Below are 17161 nucleotides of genomic sequence, written 5' to 3'. Positions count from 1 at the left end.
CGATGCGAAAGAGCTTCTAGCGTCAATTGACGAAGTAAAATTGGAAGACCCGGAGATCATCGAACAAGGCAAAGACCAAACCCAGGGATCATACGCGATCGAACCGGCAATGATACCCGTAGATCGTCATCCGCCAATCCTGAAACGAACCGACCTTGACGACCAGATGAGATCCGCCGTGCCTCAGCTCGCCTCCAGACTTCCTGATCCACAGCCCTCTCCACGAGCTACCAAGAAAAGGCGCATAGCAATCAGTCAGCCGGGTCCTCGCTCCATATATGACCCCATCCTAGATCTGGCGATGATTCACGAAGGGAAAACTTCGAGTTCTACTGGCCTGGTGGAGCTTCCGGACGACATGTTCATGTTCAACCACCCTATTGCAGAACCCACTCTCATCCCAGAGAAACTCGAATCCCGTTTCAAATCTGGCTTGCATCAGAATGGCGGTACTCTGCCCAATACACCTGTGAACAATGAATATTGGCGCTCGGCGCTTTCAGACATCGAATCGCGTCGGTCCTCCCTGGAACCGTTGACCTGCCTCACGGCCCTGACGGTGCTCACCGAGCGCACCCTATGCCACGGATTGTCCCGAGCACATATCGACCTGGTCGACACTGCCGACCTCGAAGCGGATCTCGTTGTCAGTCCCCGGACGGCCATCGTGTTCCAACAAGTGGGCGCACTGGCGAGTGACGGTGCTAGTCTGGGCTCCTATTTAGGCGGTCTCTCCGACCGTTATCAACGTGTCGTCGTGGTCATGATCCTGCACCCACGTAAGCGGCATTCGGACGACCTGGGGATGTACATAGATCCTTGGTCGGCCGCAACTCTCAAAGCGTATCAACGACTACAAGGGACAGTCAGCCGACGAAAAGCAGCTCAGGTCGCGGCCTGTGAGACCGCAGCGGAGATCGATACGATCTTTGAATACGTCTTCAGCGAACATGCCGAGATGTCCGGCTTGATCGTCAGGGTCTGTGCGGAAAGGGACGAGAAGGAATATGCCAAGGAGACGAGCCGCGAGTTTGCGCGGGCGATGTTTTCCGATCGAGAGTATCTTCGTTGGGATCACGATCTGGTGAGCGGGTTGTCGATGTAGACGAAGATGTTCGCAATCATCCGCTGACTATCGCTTGTACCATCGGTGCATAGTTACGTGCCGATCTGGTTACTATCCATCACCTAAACAGTCATACGGCTTCTCTCATCGGAGCATATTGGACGACCGAGAAACTATTACGTGCCAATCAGCAAGAACTCGTCGAAGCGTTCGGCAGTGTCGTACCGGCGGCAGTACTAGTAAGCTCGGGCTCTCTGCGAGCTAAACATAACGATATGACAGTTGACGTATCGAACTTCACTCATGTACACTCAGCTGCGACTTTGGAACTCCTTGCATCCCATCGTGGATCTGACAAGGCTTCCGTCGCCCGATCTGAACGAGGTTTCGCCACCCAAACCAGGCCACAGCAACGCGAAACCCGAACAGGTCGAAACCTACCCATCCCACGACCCAAGGGCTACATCTCCATACGCCTCTTTCGTCGGCACTCTGATCCGACCGAGCTCTTTTGCTGACGATTTCGAGGATGGGATCCTGCCAGATACCCCGGAGCGATACTACCATCCGTCCAGCCTGAGACGATGAAACGCCCTTCCAACCCTATCACGTAAACGGGTTGTCAGAGTCACGTGACTTGTGTTGATTTCTGAGAAAGTTGGCCGAACCTCGGGCTCTCGCTCGACTCGCAAGATTTGTGACCAAACGCATTGTATCGTCAAAAAGTTTCCAACATCTTATGTCGGATCGTGGTTGTAACCTCTTACATCCTGTCTGTCATCTGATATAACACTTAGGAATCGATCGTGACCATGACGCCCACGATAAAATCCAAGGGCAAGACGTCCGAAATCGGTGCACCAGCACAATTCAAGCAGGCCAATCGAAAGGGCAAAAAGGCATGGCGAAAGAACATCGACATCCAGCCTGAAGAGACGGCTATGGAGGAGGCACGAGCAGAGGAGAGAGTGACTGGGTGAGTGAGACTAATACCTGACGAGCAAATAGTCCTGGACATGAGTAGCTGACGAGTTAGCGTTTAGAGGCAAGGCAGGTGGGTCGTATATCGACCAGATGTTCACCATCGATACCACGGGGGATGAAATGGGTATGTCAGGATACTCAAGGGTTTCCCGTTATGATATTAGGACTGACTTTGGAAATCTTCTGCTTGACCTAAATTCTAGTCGCCAAGCGAATCAAGAAGCCTCGCACTTTGAGATCCCTCGAAATCCTTCAGAAACGTTCGGCCGTACCAGCGCTCACGTCAAAACCGGTTCACGCCGCCAGCAAACCCTACAAGCCCAAGGTTACCGCTGCGGACAAGGAGCGACTCCTCCGGATAGCCAGAAAGGGTCAGGTCGGCGCCGATGGCTCGGGCATGGGTTCTGCGATCGTCGCCAAGCAGAAGCAGGAGGATTTGCGGGACGTCTGGACCGAGCGGGAACTCGAGGCCGAGCGATTAGCAGCAATCAAGGGCAAATGGGAGGAAAACCTGAAGGAGATGCCCTTACCCAATGTGCCTACCACGCTTCAACAGCAGCGACAGGTACAGAGCGCAACCGCTCAGACGAAATCGGTACCCATCCCCAATGCCGGAACGTCATACAACCCTCGTCTCGAAGCCCATCAGGCTCTCATCGACGAGGCCGTCAGGCAAGAGGTCGAAACGATGAGAAAGGAGCAAGAGGCGCAGGACAAGGTCGAGAGGTACAAAAAGGTCCTCGAGAACAGGCGAGAGATGGCCAAGATCAACGGTACCGAGCTCTCGGGCGGGATGCTGGTCGCTTCCGGAGATCCCGAAGCCATGGCGGAGAGTGCGGGTCTGGAGATTGAGGATGTCGAGTTCGAGGTCTCGCAAGCTAGCAAGACGACCAAGAGAAAGACCCAGGCCGATCGGAACAAGGCGAAGCGAAGAATCGAAGAGGTCAGTCTGGGTGTGCTTGCATGACCGTTTCTGACGCCCTGAGCTGATATTTGAATGAGGGTTTTCTTTATAGCGACGCATCGCTAAACAAGCCGCTACGGTCCAAGCACAAAAGAAAGCGATGCAGACGCTGGCCAACCTCCAGAAAAAGGTCGAAAACACCTTGACATCGCGCAAGGAAGTGCTAGCGGCACGTCGAGCTGCGTTGGAAGCCAAGCAGCTCGTGGGATACCAGGGCGGGGAGAAGATCGGAAAGCACAAGGTCTTGTCTGGCAACGTCGACGTCCAGCTCGGAGAGGACCTCAGCGAGAACATGCGCGAAGTCAAGGTGAGCAGCTTCTTCGTTCGCACGAATATAGGACCTTCATCGCTGATATCGGCCGTAGCCCGAAGGAAACCTCTTCCGGGATCGTTTCCGAGCTTTGCAAAGCCGGACGTTGCTGGAACCGCGGGTCAGACAACTGTACGTACTGGCTGTACGAGCAAAGGGACGAGTCGGTAAAGGGCTGACCTTGTGCTTCATGTCTCTTTTCCATCAGGCCAAAGAGGCATACCGGTCGTACGAAAGAGTACGAAAAGCATGCTTGGAAGCGGTTCGAGTAGAAGTGGTCCCGAAGCGCAGCATCGAGGTCAGATATTTCAGGGTCATGTGGTTGTATCGTATCATATCGGCATATCTGCCGGCGCTGGTTTACATGTTGTACATTCTCGGTCCGACATTGATCATTGCACATGTTCACGTAGTGGAGAGACAGAAGACCATCAGACGTGGTGATCGTCATTCGTTAAAGCTCGTTATTTTTCCGCCCTGTCGTCCATTCCCGGTCAATTTTGTTGACCTCCTCGCTTTTTGCCTGGTTTCTTCTTGGCTTGGCCCTTGTTACCATCCAGAGACAATCCCGACTCGACCCTACAGCACAGTTACTGATAAGTCGCAGCCACGTAATGAAGAAAGCTATGACGATGAACTCACAATTGCATGTGAAGCATCGCTTTGCGGCTGGCCGACTGAACCTTCTGACCGGTTGCAAGCGCTTCGGTGTACAGAGACTGTCGAGGATCAGGCTTGGTCGCATGCATGGCCTGTCAATGTCGCTCGTTAGCCGTCATGTGACCAATCCGCCGTCTCTAGACAGCTTACCATCTCCACCAAATCCAATCTCGCTTGGAGACGGCCTGTCTTGATGAGCATCGCGAGCTTGCCTGCAAGATCATTGCGGCTGTTCTCGTCTTCCTGGCCAAACGACGCAAGCATTCGCGAAAAGCTGGCGCTGTTGTAGGGTTGGAAGTATTGTACGAGAGCGTTTTGCAGGATGTGATCCTCTAGAGCGGCAATGACCGGTCTCAAGAAAGGATCGATCAAGTGACGAGGCTGATTTCAGGGCGAGTTCAGCTTGAGGTCATCGGGGAAGCCTCTGCTTTGGTTTCACTGACTTTGCGTTCACGTAAGATCTCGAGCAGCCTTTGGTAACGCGCGTGCATATAACAGTCGACGAGTTCTCGAGTATAGGCAGCGCTACCATAGTCCATGAAGTACCTCATCTGGATGTTGTCCAGCAGAAGGGTCTTGATCGTCGACCGGTTGCAGGTCGCCAGACTAGTCAAAGTGGCGTAGACCGCTATATCTCCCGAGGCCACGACCTGAGGCGAACGCAGCGTAATTCAGTGCTCAGACACCTGGTGCGCGCAAGAGAGTTTGTATGTCATACTGACCGTGCCTTCCCAGTCCTCCAGCTTGCCCGAAATTCCACCAAACTCCCGGGCCGCACTGGCCCACTGGCTAGACCCTTGACCCACCTTGACGATCCCTCGAGCGACGCGCAACTTGGTATCGGTGATGGCGCTCATCTCCTTCATCTCTCCCGTGATCCTCTCATTCTCCCGTTGCTGCGCGCCTGTCATGATAATCGCCGGGTGATCTCTGGATGACGAAATCTGAACCCCGCCTGCGGCCATAGAAGTCGAGTTGGTGATGAGCCGGTTGATCGCGTACTCGGCTCGTGCTACGGCTGGAAGGGTGTGCGCAAATGCTCCGATATCGAGCGAAACCTAAGGCAAAAGGGAATAGGGTCAATGGGGCGTGTTCAGCGGTTTCCCTTGCGAAGCCAAGAGAGAGGAATGTTTCGGCTCACCTCGATCGTGCCGAGACTACTTTCCAGGTCGTGCCGTGCGCTCGAGTTGAAATCTTTCGTCTGCGCGTACGATTTGAGAGCCGCTTCCATGTCCCCGTGAGCCCTTGCATGGGTAGCTTGTGCGTGGTGAGTGAGCTGGAATCGCATACGAAAGGGTGCGTCAGGATCATCATTCTCAAAGATCAGTCCAGAATACTTACTCGAATGCTCTCCTTGATCAGATTGACGGAGTAGTTTCGCATCTCGGCCTCGAGCTTGTCGTCCTGCTTCTTGACTTGCTGAGCGGTGGTAGCAAGCCAAGCTTCGTCGATCCTACCCGCCACCTCTGCCTCGAGATCTGCCATACCCTCGAGTACATCGATATCATTGAGAGTTCGAGGTAAAGTGCCAGTTTCTGCTTCGCCGACATTCTGTGTCCGATATGGCCTGAGCTCTTCCAATAGGGTGCCGTACAGCTCGTAATCCAACGTGACCGCCTTGACTTGACGGATGGCGAGCAGGAGTGCACGTAGACGTGAACCTGCTACGCTATCGTACTTGGAGACCGCCAATAGCCTGGTGATGGCGGTACGACCTGGATCGAATCGAATTACCTCGTCAGATACACATCGCTCAGAATCTGCATATGCCAAAATAGGCCTACCGGTGTATTCTGATGCGTATCCGTCGATATCGAGCGGGATCTCTTCCGTCATCTTGACAATTTGGGCAGATTGGTCCGTGTTGGGGCTCTAGTGATCTGTTAATAGGCTAAAGCGCTGTTATGAGATTGAACGAATGAGTCGGAAAGACGACTCGATTGAGCGATTGAAGATTATTGAGCGTCGATCTTGAAACCTCGAGAGATGACGAAGCTCGGGAACCCCCGGGTTTCGGTTGATCGCGATGCAGCGAATAAAACACGTCATCAGCTCCCCAAACTACCGGGTTTCTTTGATAGCCATAGATGGTGACTGACGGAAACCCTTCGACAACTTTTTTCGACGCTGTTTGAAACTATCATCAACAACCCTTGCGCCGGCGATCTTGTCCCTCTTCTTCTTCATCTAATTTAAACCAACAGAGCAGGGACCCCCTCGTTACAAGCTAGTCGGACACGCTCAGTTTCTGGTCCTGCATGTCGATCCTGTCGGCTTGGGACCAAGTCGCCAGAGTGCTTTCGCGCCGACCTATACTTCCCGGGGTCTCGTATCTGGAGACCGAGCGATCTATTCGATCGCCGCTATCCTTCTTTGGTTCTTTCGGACGTCTCTTCCGCACTCTTCATTGGGTCGTAAGGGACACACCTGACGTACGGAATCACAAGTGATACCGACATATGTACATCCAGTCACGCAGCTCGTTTTAGGTAGATACGAATCCGAGAAGCTCTTCGCTGTGATTTCGATAAACAAGTGTAAAACATGATGGAGGGAACATTGCGATTCGATTGGAACAACCTAGTATACATCGCCATGTGTATGTCTTAGCGTTTCGTCAAACAGGGCCTACAACCAGGAGATCACCTCCCGACAGGCATTCTTTGCGACTCGTGTGTGATGGAACGGAGAACCCTCACAGACACAGCGCGAGTAGGCGCACCTGTACCCCTGTGATCCTGTGAAGCGATGTATCTGGTGTCCCGGACTCCGCTCAGGCAAGCGTGTCCGTGACGGTCAATTCGCGCCGGACTAAGCGACAAGCCTGCTAATGAGATCGGCCCGGACGATAGTATCTCTTGGGTTATCGTCGGGTACATCCATGATGACCGTATTAGGTATAGCAAGACGCCGAGAAGCCTGATTATGCATTGCAAAGCGCATGCTTGTCGAGCCTGCGGCCAAGTAACATTTTGATACGGGGCAGGGCCAATGGAATGCATGAGGGCTGTGCAGCAAGTTTGGCATAAATATGCGACTGCTAAGCTTGCCATGTGGTCTGAATGATAGATGCACCTATGGGTGTGCCGTGGTAAATCACATACAGGGTAGCATGGAAGACTTCACTGGAAGCCAAATCTGAGCCAAGGCCCAAGTGTTATAGCCATCCGTGGTACGACTAGGCATGCTACCAAGCAGGTATCCTGTCAGCAGCAGTACAACTAGGCATGTTACCAAGCGGGTATCCTGTCAGCAATTTCAGCACAGCAGGAACTTGTATGACACAATAGGTAATGTTTAGCTACTATGGATCACTCTTGTATGATGTAGTCCATCTGCTATCACATTCATTCATCTACCTCTTGCCCTAAGCAAGTCCTGGACAGTCCTCAGGCTGCCTGCAACCTAACACCAAGTCATCTATGGCCTTCAAACCCATGCTCAAAGTTGACCCAGGTCATAGAAAGACCACTAACTTTGAAAACCCAATTGGCACCTTTCTTTGGCTTGGATTCTCTTGGCTCAATGAACAAGACGCTGTCGACCCTAGCCTTGTCCTTGCCATGGGTCACAGACATGTCAAGCTCCTGTTCTTTGCCTCCACTTGAGAAATTCTGACAAATATTTCATAGCGGTAGAGATGTGCAGCGGAATGCAAGCCTAGATCCAATAACATGTTTGCCCTCCCATACATTGATCTGGCCAAGAAGGGGAAGCTGTGAGCTTTGCCAGTATGGTGCACTAAAAGGTATTGAAGGTGATCTTGAGCATGAAGCCCCCCCCCCGCTCTCTTTTCATGGGAGCCAATTCTGAAATGTCTGGCTGAGAGGCAACAGGGTGCAGTTGACGGATCATTCAACTGAAAGGCTTGGTAAATGAGTACCAAGCCGCACCAAGCTGCACTAGCGGCTGTGTAGTGGAATACCACAATAGTACAGCGCAACTGCCAGGCAACTGGTCATGTTTGGTATGGGTAGTTTTCAGGCACAGAGGAGACAAATGTGGACAATCCTTCATCAGATCAGCAAATTATAATGGTGATTGGCAATCACTTCCGTCATGTTCCAACTAACTGTATTGTCAGTATCGATAACTCTTCAGTTCTGTTCAGTTTGTCATGTGACTCAACGTGAATGTGACTGGCCACTATTTGCCTAATCTAGATAATCACCTTCCTATCACTCATACTCCCATAGACTACTTGACATCTGTGTTCTCTAGCTAATTACCAGTGATAACAGGTGAGCCATAACTTGTAGTAGTTCTGCTGATTCAAAGCTAATTACTAGGGATTACACAGTTTTGCACATGCAGATTGTCAGACACTGTCCAGAGCATAGGATTCAGAGACATCTGTGTAAGTCAAGGAAGTACTGTTGCATTGCTGCTGCTGAGCCATCTTCAGCCATATCACCCTCATGCCTTGCTTAGTATCCACAGTTTAGTAAAACTCAGCCTATGTGACAAGGCTGACGGTGTGCCTTTCCAGCAATTTCCTACCCTTGTCGCTCCTTCTCAGATGAATGGACATGTATGTACTTAGCACATCAATCCTGAGCTGTGAAGTAAGCCGACTCTTATGTGGGAGAGGAGCGAATCTCACAACTGAATTTATAACCGGATACGTCGCAGTTGTCTCAACACTATCCTATTTGGTGATTCTTGATATCCTTTGCTTGTTATGCAACAAGGGTAGCTAGTCCTTGTTGATGTTGGAGAGGTGAAGGTGGAAAGGGAAAGGGTGAAAGGGGTGAAGTGAAAGGTAAAGGTAATGGGAATGAATCTAGTGATCAGAGGTCTGAGTCCTCATAAAAGAGAAAAGGGATGACCCATTCCTCCTTTTGGGGACTCCTATATATACATGAATTGTCTAGTGGTGTGGGTACAAGAGTTGTGACCAGAGTAGTCGCAAATTGTGACTGCTCGTCGCAAAAGTGTGACTCAGACGCAGATTGTGACTGCCAGTCGCAATTTGTGACTGCTAGTCGCAATAGTGTGACAGGAGTTGCAATATGTGATTTGTGGTCGCAAATGTGTGATCACAGTCGCATCTTTACATGAGCTCCCTCAAATTGTTAACCCACTAGTAATCACCGACCCCATGATGACTATGTGCGCTATTACTTGTAATTTCCTTAGAATCATCTTGGTAAAGGATGTTGAATATGAAGAACAGATTGTTCAGATGGTTGTGCCAATCACCAACAACAGCGCCAGTGTTGAAGAGATCTGTGAGGGAGCATATGATCTGCTCAAGGGGTGTGGACCTAGGTCGATCAAGATGTAACCAAGGTCTACGGCTAAAGTAGAGATCAGGGAACCAGCAGCTGGAGCAGAGAATAGAAGGGCATGGACTCCTACATTAAGCCAAGCTCATCACAAGTACATCCCAATCGAAACATTAGTCCTATAGAGAATAGCTGAGGTATTTGCTTTACTAAGGGACACTAGTGATACAGTTTCTTGAAAGGTTCTGCATAAGAGGTTTCTTCAAATGTTTCCTCAGAATGCTGCATGACAAGTTATCAGGTCAGCATGAGTAGCTGGCCTTCTCCACAACATGGTTCATGTTATCAAGGGGTGTTATTATATCAGCCCAAGCTGATAGTGTACATATTCCCTGAATAGTGTGGGTGTTACGGGATCATCACATGAGTCAACTACCAACACACAGGCTTGTTCCATGGACATCAGCATATACCTAAGTCCGGCTCGACAAGGCCAACCCAATTCCCTTGGAGCAGATTTGGTCGCCCCTACCATTCGCCTTCACCATTCACCGAAACAAAACTACCTTCCTGACGCATATCACAAACAGGTCCCAGGAACTTCAGGTACCCAACAACATTACTCAGTACCCCAGCAACCTTACTCGACGTACCTAGGGACAAATACAAACTCAAACTCGCCTCCTCTACTGAATCCAGTTGCTCTCGACAGGATTTGTCTGTTTGCCATCTCACTCTTCCAGTTTTGCCATCTCTCGCCGTCTTTTGTTCTTGGGTCTTTTCAGTGCTCGCCAGTCTTGTATCCGTATAAATAGCTAGAGGAACTTGACCAAATCTGATAAAGGACGCTTTGTAATAGTAATAGGTCAAGTTCCAATATCACATTCAATACACGCCTATCTGACTTGTTACAACATCTTCAAGACGTGTTGCGGAGAGGTTACAAACTCAAGGATGTTGCTTGGTAGATACACTTCATCGCTTTACCTTAGACCAAATCCGGTACCTCACACCAAGTGATCACCTTCCTTATCCTTATATCTCTGGAGTCATATCCCTGAACCAAACCTGCTCCATCCAAGCAAACTTGCAACATTCTCCCAACTGCCTGCAATTTGCCTTAAGCACCCTACGTCATACAACTTAGGACCTATCTCCAATTAGCGACCTGCGCCGTAACATTGCTGACGTTGATGGCAAATGAACGTCTAGCCAAGCTAGTGGGGGAAAGAAAACTATGTGTGACGTAACTGATCGCAACAGGGGGTTTGATGGCGGCGTTGTTGTTGTCATCGTTGTTCCCATCGATGTAAGGTGAGAGACGACGTTAGCTGAGCAAGAGAGGAGAGACCAATGCGTGACATACTGGTTTGGGATAGGGGTTGAGGCAGCGGCAACAACAGATTTGACGTCTGTTTGCACAATATTGAAGCGAGAGACAAGCAAACGTGAGAGGGGGGCTGCTGAAATGTGGGCCGGCGGAGTAAAAGCCGACCAGTTCAACTGCAACAAATCCTCCTCTAGGGATAGGTTTCCTGAGCCAAGATCATCGTCATCGATCGAGTGAAGGAAGATCGCAACCAGTGAAATTGGGCCTCCCCTGATCAGTCGTTGGATTTTGCTTGGGGCCCCGCATACAATGATCCCCATATGAGCCAGTTTCTCCTTAAGAATCCCAACATGATACTGTCGCTACGTTTCATAGGTGAATTGTCAGCTGCTGTTCGTCCCGCAATACAAAGGGGAGCAAATGAGCCTACCCCAGCTAGATACCGGTCCGCAGCAAGCCTCCTTCCTCTACCAAATGAGATACCTCTATCCTGCAGCCAATGTTGTCAGAGCAAGGGGAGAGAGCATAGCAATGTGGAGAGAAACAATGACTACAACGGTGCCTAGGCAGGGTTGGAGATTAACGGTCACCACGGCGCAGGGTGCGCAAACAAGGATGGGGAGTGTTGGATCGTCTTCAAGTTGGATAATATCAATGACCGGAGGCGATCGAAGACCGTACATGAGGAGAATGTCATCCTTGAGGGGTAGCTGATCGACGTCCAGCCATGATGCGAATTCTTCTCGGTCTGGGTTCAGTTCAAGTTCGAGTTCAGGTTCAAGTCGAATGGTGATGTCAGAAGGTTGCGAGAAGCGGGAGACTAGCTTTACATCTTGACCATGATCCAGAGAGCAAGCCAGGAGTGAATCGAAGCACAGAGGGCAAGGCTGCGAGCCAAAGTCCAAACGCAGGCCAAGCGCAGGTTGATGCTTTCTCACGCTGTTGTTAGAGGCGCTGTCCGTCATGTTGATTCCTGGGTCCAATACTAATTGTATTTCGTTTGGGGTCTGATACTAAATGTATTTTGATAACTCGATACTAAGTCTAGTTGAAGGGCCAATGGGGTTTCCTCCCTTGTGTCCTTGCCTTTCCGCCCTCTGTATATGTATATACTTCGGTAGGATCCTCCATGTGCTGTGTGTCATACATCAATGCATCCGGAACAATGGAGAAACAGACTTGACTTGACAACCAAATTCGGTTTGATTACCCAATCTGATTCGGGAGCACACATCCACCCTTGTACAGCCATTTCAATTCAGACTCTACTTTTTGCCATTGTTCTGGACCCTCCATACTCTCAAATATATATACTTAGTCAAACTTGACCATACTCGGTAGATGTTCTGTAGTAGTGAAAAGTCAAGTTCCAATATTGCATTGACTATAAGCCTACCTGACTTGTCCAGAACATCTTCATGACATATTGCAAAGAGGTTACAAAAACGTGACATTGCTAAGTACCTTGCAACACACTGCTTGCACTGAACCAAACTTGCCTTAGTGCTGAGTGACTGCGCTTCCTTATCCATACATCTATCTCCGGTTTCATATCCCTATTCAAGCCCACTCCATCTCCTAACTACCTGCAATTCACTGAGAACCTCAGACCCTACAATTGAAGAACGCCCTTGGCAACCTCCGCCGTTGTTGCAAATCAGCATGTGATGATTAGTCATCAACATGTGGAAGCAATCTCAACCACAAAGCAGGAAGCAAAGTGGAAGCAAAATGGAAGCAAAATGGAAGCAAAAGTGGAAGCAAAAGCTTGGAACATGCTAGAAGGAATGGTTTTACCACTGAGGCATTGATGCCATTGGGTGGCAAATCTGAGGGACTTTTGCCATTGGTTGGCAAATCTGAGAGATTATTGCCACCAAAAGCAAAACAGCCTCAAGACGTGATCGGATACGTAATCACGGTTGAATGGTAAACAGTTCACAATTGGTCTTTGGAAAAGTTATGACTCAGCCCATTTGCCACCACTTTTGCCACCATTTGCCCCTTCTCAGAAAAGTATATATAGCAGGCCATTTGGGTCTCATTTCTCTTTCCCCTCTCATGTACTACTTTACTTTTATGCAAGCAACCAGATACATAGTCACTCACACAAGAGATAGCAACAGTCAACACTATCAAAGGAACAACTACACCATCAGCTTAGGCTGATATCACAACAGCTGTGACACACTCCTACTTTTGTCTCTCTCCTGCTCACTCATCCAGCGGCCCAGTCCTGGGCAGTGCCCCGGCGGACTCACCTCCCCAATGGCGAGAACCTGGGACTTAGAAATGTAGGAAGGCTGCCGGCGGCTGACCTACGTAACCTCACACTTCCCCTCTCTCTGTTTTTCTCTCAAGATAGTATTCATCTCCTGAGAAGCTCTCTATGTCAGTATCCTAGCAACGTTTTTGGAAGACAAGACTATGAGTCCAGCCCACCTTTGCCTGCTCCCGCTACTTTGACTTGTCTGTCCCAATGGCAACAATTTCCTTGCCTATCATAGCACTTGTCTCATCAAATGTAGGTCGTTTTGCTAGGCCTCTGTTGACAGGAGTCTGGTATTCCGCAAGCTTCCCTGTCCGATCAGCAAGTTTGATGGTTTTGATGCCGCTGTCCATCTTCAGTTCAAAATGGTTATTCAGCTGAAGTTCCTTGAGAAGGGCAATATCTTCTCCCAAAGCTTTGATTCTCTTCTTTCAGAATAAGCTTTAATATTCACCATGAATCCATGACTTTTTGGCCAACTGGAAAATTTCATGGCGCCCACAATGTGTGTAAAAGAGATGTACAAAACTGTGTGAATGAGAACGAAACAGACTATTGGTTGGCAATGGCAATTGTATAAGTCTTGCCAGCAAGTCTGTTGTGATATCAGCCTAAGCTGATGGTGTAGCTGTTCCCTTGATGGTATTGATTGATACTATCTCTTGTATGAATGACTTCATCTGGTTGCTTGCATAAAAAAGTAAAATAGTGCATGAGAGGGAAAAAAGAAATCAAACCAAAATGGCCTGCTATACATACTTTTCTGGGAAAGGGCAACTGGTGGCAACATCAAATAATATCGGTAGTTGAATAAGTTTGGTTGTCTGGTGGTCAAACAAGTTTGGTTGTTTGGTGATCTATTTCAAATCCAATCCTTCTAGCACTTGCTAGAATGTCCAGTACGTTTTGCTTCCTTTTTGCTTCTTGCTTCGTGATTGAGACAGAAGATCAGCAAGCCGTTGGACCATCTCCTGAAACGCCTTCCACAGATGGATGCTAGGACACTGTAGTAATCTGCCAAAGGATTTAGTCAAGACTTGTACATCATACATTGGAGAATGGGACTTCAACATTGGAACTTGGACATTGGAACTCTTCATCAGTACTCATACATCGGTACTTGTACAACAGTCATTGGACTCCGGAAATTGGAGATTGGAGCTCGTACATTGGCACTTGTAGTATTAGACTTGAATATGTAGTGTCTCATTATATATACAACAAAGGACGGAAAAGACAAAGTGCACTTCATGACCAGTGTTCGATCTTGTCAGCGGGAATTACCTTTTCCCCCTGAATATTGACAGCGCTGCAGGCGACGTTGGGACCACACACAGCCCTAACCGCTAGGCTGCTAAGTGGACAAGTGGCTCCCTCACACCTAGATTGCCTATCTCATCACTAGCTTCTTTTGCCTATGATATATATAGGTATATATATATATATATATATACATATATATGTTCACTAGCTTCTTTCGCCTATGAGATAGGTGATTTGGGAAGAATTGCTTTGACACCACTAAGAATCACCTCGTCCATGTTGCTGCCCCAACGACACCTGCGCCGCCATCGATATTCAGTTCTCGCTTGGTTAGACTCCTAGAGGACTACAGGTGCGCAGGTTGTCTCCATACAACTTGTCTTTTTCATTTTCTTTTATATATATAATATGAGGCCAAAAGAGAATGTTGAAAGGAAGAAAGGACATCTCTGAATTCCTCTCACTCTCTACAACCTTGAATAAACTCTCAATACATTTCAACTAGGACTAGCTATCCTTGTCTGATTCTACCTCAAGAGAGACTGGTGATAACGGTAGGATAAGATATTGTGTTGGACTGTTTTAGAAGCAAAAGGTCACACGTCACAGATAGAGGAAATTCTTGGGTTCATAACAGATCATGGGAGCGGAAAGAATTGTTTTGTTAACCACTAGGTCCCAGGGCATCTCCAAATGGCTGCAATACTTTGCAGTGACTTACTTTTTGGCAGGCTTCTCTACATTTGCCTCTGCCTGACCGCTCTTGCCAATGCGATGCATATTTTGATCCACAGTTATTCCAATTTGTCATAAAACTGAGCCTCTCTATGCAGATATATTCTGCAATCTGAAGGTTTCGTTGTCCAGGATGTCCCTTGGGGTCTTTCAGAGTGCTGCAGATTGTAAAGGGTGTCTCTCCAATAAGACACCTATACGCTTCCTCCAGTATATCCCGGCAGTACCGGATGACTGTTGAAGTTATTGATGATGATGTCACGCAGTTGTCAACAATATTTGCTAATATCATTGAGGCTGAAGTTGATTGGATCCAGCCGTCTCTTGGACGTGTGGGGAAACTTGGGCTGTTCACAGTGGTATTGGCCTGCAGACGGACCACTTTATTAGGGGTCAATCAATGAACCATTCACCATAACTGGATTGCCAATGCTTGTAGGTCATTGTTGGGGACAATTTTTTCTGGCACATCAAGTTCCTCTCAGCTTTAGAAAAACCCTTTACAGTCCGGTCTTCTTCCATCCCTCTAAGAATAGTGGTGAGGAAAATGCTAAGTTTGCTGGCTGCCTGCGTGATAAACTTCAATTTATGAACACAAGCACCACCACAGACGTCCTCTATGCTTGCCGTCAATGGTAGCGTCAGTCCAGAGAATGTTGTGCTCTTGTCGCAGATGCCAAAGCCCTCCCGGCCGATGTGTCCAGCAAGTCCAATTAGCTGGAAACTGCACAAGCAATCATGTTGGCTGTCCCAGCTGCTGATACTCCAAGCTTCAGTTCAGCTGAGTTTGCTGCTAAACCTGGTCTTGGCATACACATGATAGAGATGTGGCCTAAGGAAGTGTGGGAACCACTGTTCATGATCTCCAATGATATCTGAGAGGAGAATGTCTACCAGGCGCAGCTATTCTTGCAAAGAAGAGGTGGCGGCATGGGTAAAGTTGGAGAGATATCTACGTTGGCAGAGGTGCTCGATTGAGGCTTCCTCAAGGGGATGTTTGCATTTGAGGAAGGTGTCGCTGTGCATTGGGGCTTAATGGAGAAACCTTTTGGTGTCGTTTGAGGTGTCCTGGTGGAGATGTCTGTCTTCAACCAAGGTGAAGGCATCGGTTGGCACTTAATCGAGGAAGGCATGAATGGGGGCCTCCTGTGTTGTGATATCAGCCTAAGCTGATGGTGTAGTTGTTCCTTTGATGGTATTGACTGATGCTATCTCTTGTCTGAATGACTATGTATCTGGTTGCTTGCATAAAAGTAGAGTAGAACATGAAAAGGGAAAGAGAAATGAGACCCAAATGGTCTGCTATATATGCTATTCTGATGAGCATGTCCCCCAGTAGACTTGCGACTAGAGCAGTCGCATAATTGCGTCTCCAGACGTATACTGCGTCTCTGGTCGCGTATTTGTGACTCCAGTCACAAATGATGTCACCAAAATGCGACTCCAGTCGCATAAGTGCGTCTGTGGTTGCATAAGTGTGACTCCAGTCACATCCGTGCGTCTCCAGTCACAACATGTGATCCTGGTCACATGTTGACCCTTTGTGCTTGAGATTACAACTTTGAGCATCATCTATGATGTCATAGCATGCCAATCTTCAACATCCTGCAGGAGGTGTTTTGACTTGAGGAAGGCGGATTTGCCTATGAGGGCTTGGTCAAGGAAAGCAGGGTTGGCCAGCAACATGTTGGCAGCAGCAGCCAAGACGCGGGATTTGGCTGAGAAGAAGGAAAAGGTGGAGTTGTGGCAAAACCAGATGGAGGAGCTCGACAAGGGAACTGATGGGCTTTATGAAGAGGGGAAGGAGCTTTCCGAGGCTGCGAAGCAATCTGGCAATGTCACCAAGTGACAATTGGATCCAGGGCTCTAACCTCCCCGTGACTGTCAAAAGTGAGACGGTGTTGATGCCTTTTTGTTCTGGTCTCATTTCGAGGCTTCCTGAGGGCAGACAAGGACTCTGGTTCCTCTTCCTCCGCCTTGGCCACCGCTTCCCAGATAGAACACGACTAAAGATCAACTGCAAGAATGTCCTGGTTCTTGCAACCCTCTTGTGTCTGTTGTTTGATCACCTTGAACACCTCTTTTATTATAGGCATTCACGGTACACATGCCATACTTATGCGGGGTGTAGGTTTTCACCTCATACAGAGGTCTATTTGGAGATCCTCTCAGAGACCCTCTTGGAGACCTATATAGTGATGTGCCTGAAGGCGTCTAACTAGTACATTCAGACATCTATTATTACAATCACTACTCTACCGGTATCTTCTAGTCTCATGTAGTGCTATCTAGGCTTTGTTGCAAATCAGCATGTGATGATTAGTCATCAACATGTGGAAGCAGTACTGGAAC

General features: G+C 48.7%; 3 protein-coding genes across 3 annotated transcripts; 1 reads left to right on the top strand and 2 right to left on the bottom strand.

Annotated features, from left to right (window-relative positions):
* Nucleotides 1–1819: 1819 nt before the first annotated feature.
* HD553DRAFT_293227 (putative translation initiation factor IF-2) lies at nt 1820–3725 on the top strand. The gene is made up of 6 exons (XM_046178427.1): nt 1820–2042; nt 2110–2174; nt 2254–2993; nt 3067–3321; nt 3380–3456; nt 3533–3725. The coding sequence occupies exons 1-6, from the start codon at nt 1879–1881 to the stop codon at nt 3594–3596; spliced, it is 1365 nt and encodes a 454-aa protein (XP_046039012.1). The 5' UTR covers nt 1820–1878; the 3' UTR covers nt 3597–3725.
* On the bottom strand, nt 3726–6165 carry HD553DRAFT_306776 (26S proteasome subunit RPN7-domain-containing protein). Its single transcript, XM_046179337.1, has 9 exons — nt 6084–6165; nt 5769–6008; nt 5326–5699; nt 5126–5260; nt 4707–5042; nt 4428–4634; nt 4135–4365; nt 3967–4076; nt 3726–3903 (listed from the first exon to the last, which is right to left on the bottom strand). The coding sequence occupies exons 2-9, from the start codon at nt 5818–5820 to the stop codon at nt 3819–3821; spliced, it is 1530 nt and encodes a 509-aa protein (XP_046039011.1). The 5' UTR covers nt 5821–6008; nt 6084–6165; the 3' UTR covers nt 3726–3818.
* Nucleotides 6166–9431: 3266 nt separating this feature from the next.
* On the bottom strand, nt 9432–11507 carry HD553DRAFT_322439 (uncharacterized protein; the record flags this gene model as incomplete). The annotated part of the gene is made up of 5 exons (XM_046181291.1): nt 9432–9494; nt 10402–10429; nt 10579–10898; nt 10973–11032; nt 11127–11507. 5 exons carry the CDS (start codon nt 11505–11507, stop codon nt 9432–9434), a joined length of 852 nt encoding a protein of 283 aa, XP_046039010.1.
* Between the last annotated feature and the right edge of the window lie 5654 nt (nt 11508–17161).

Source organism: Filobasidium floriforme (genome assembly GCF_021052385.1).
Source record: "Filobasidium floriforme strain CBS 6241 chromosome Unknown HD553scaffold_4, whole genome shotgun sequence".
In the NCBI taxonomy this organism is placed as follows: Eukaryota; Fungi; Basidiomycota; class Tremellomycetes; order Filobasidiales; family Filobasidiaceae; genus Filobasidium; species Filobasidium floriforme.
The sequence above is the reverse complement of the archived record's forward strand: the minus strand, read 5'-3'. Positions and strand labels throughout refer to the sequence as shown.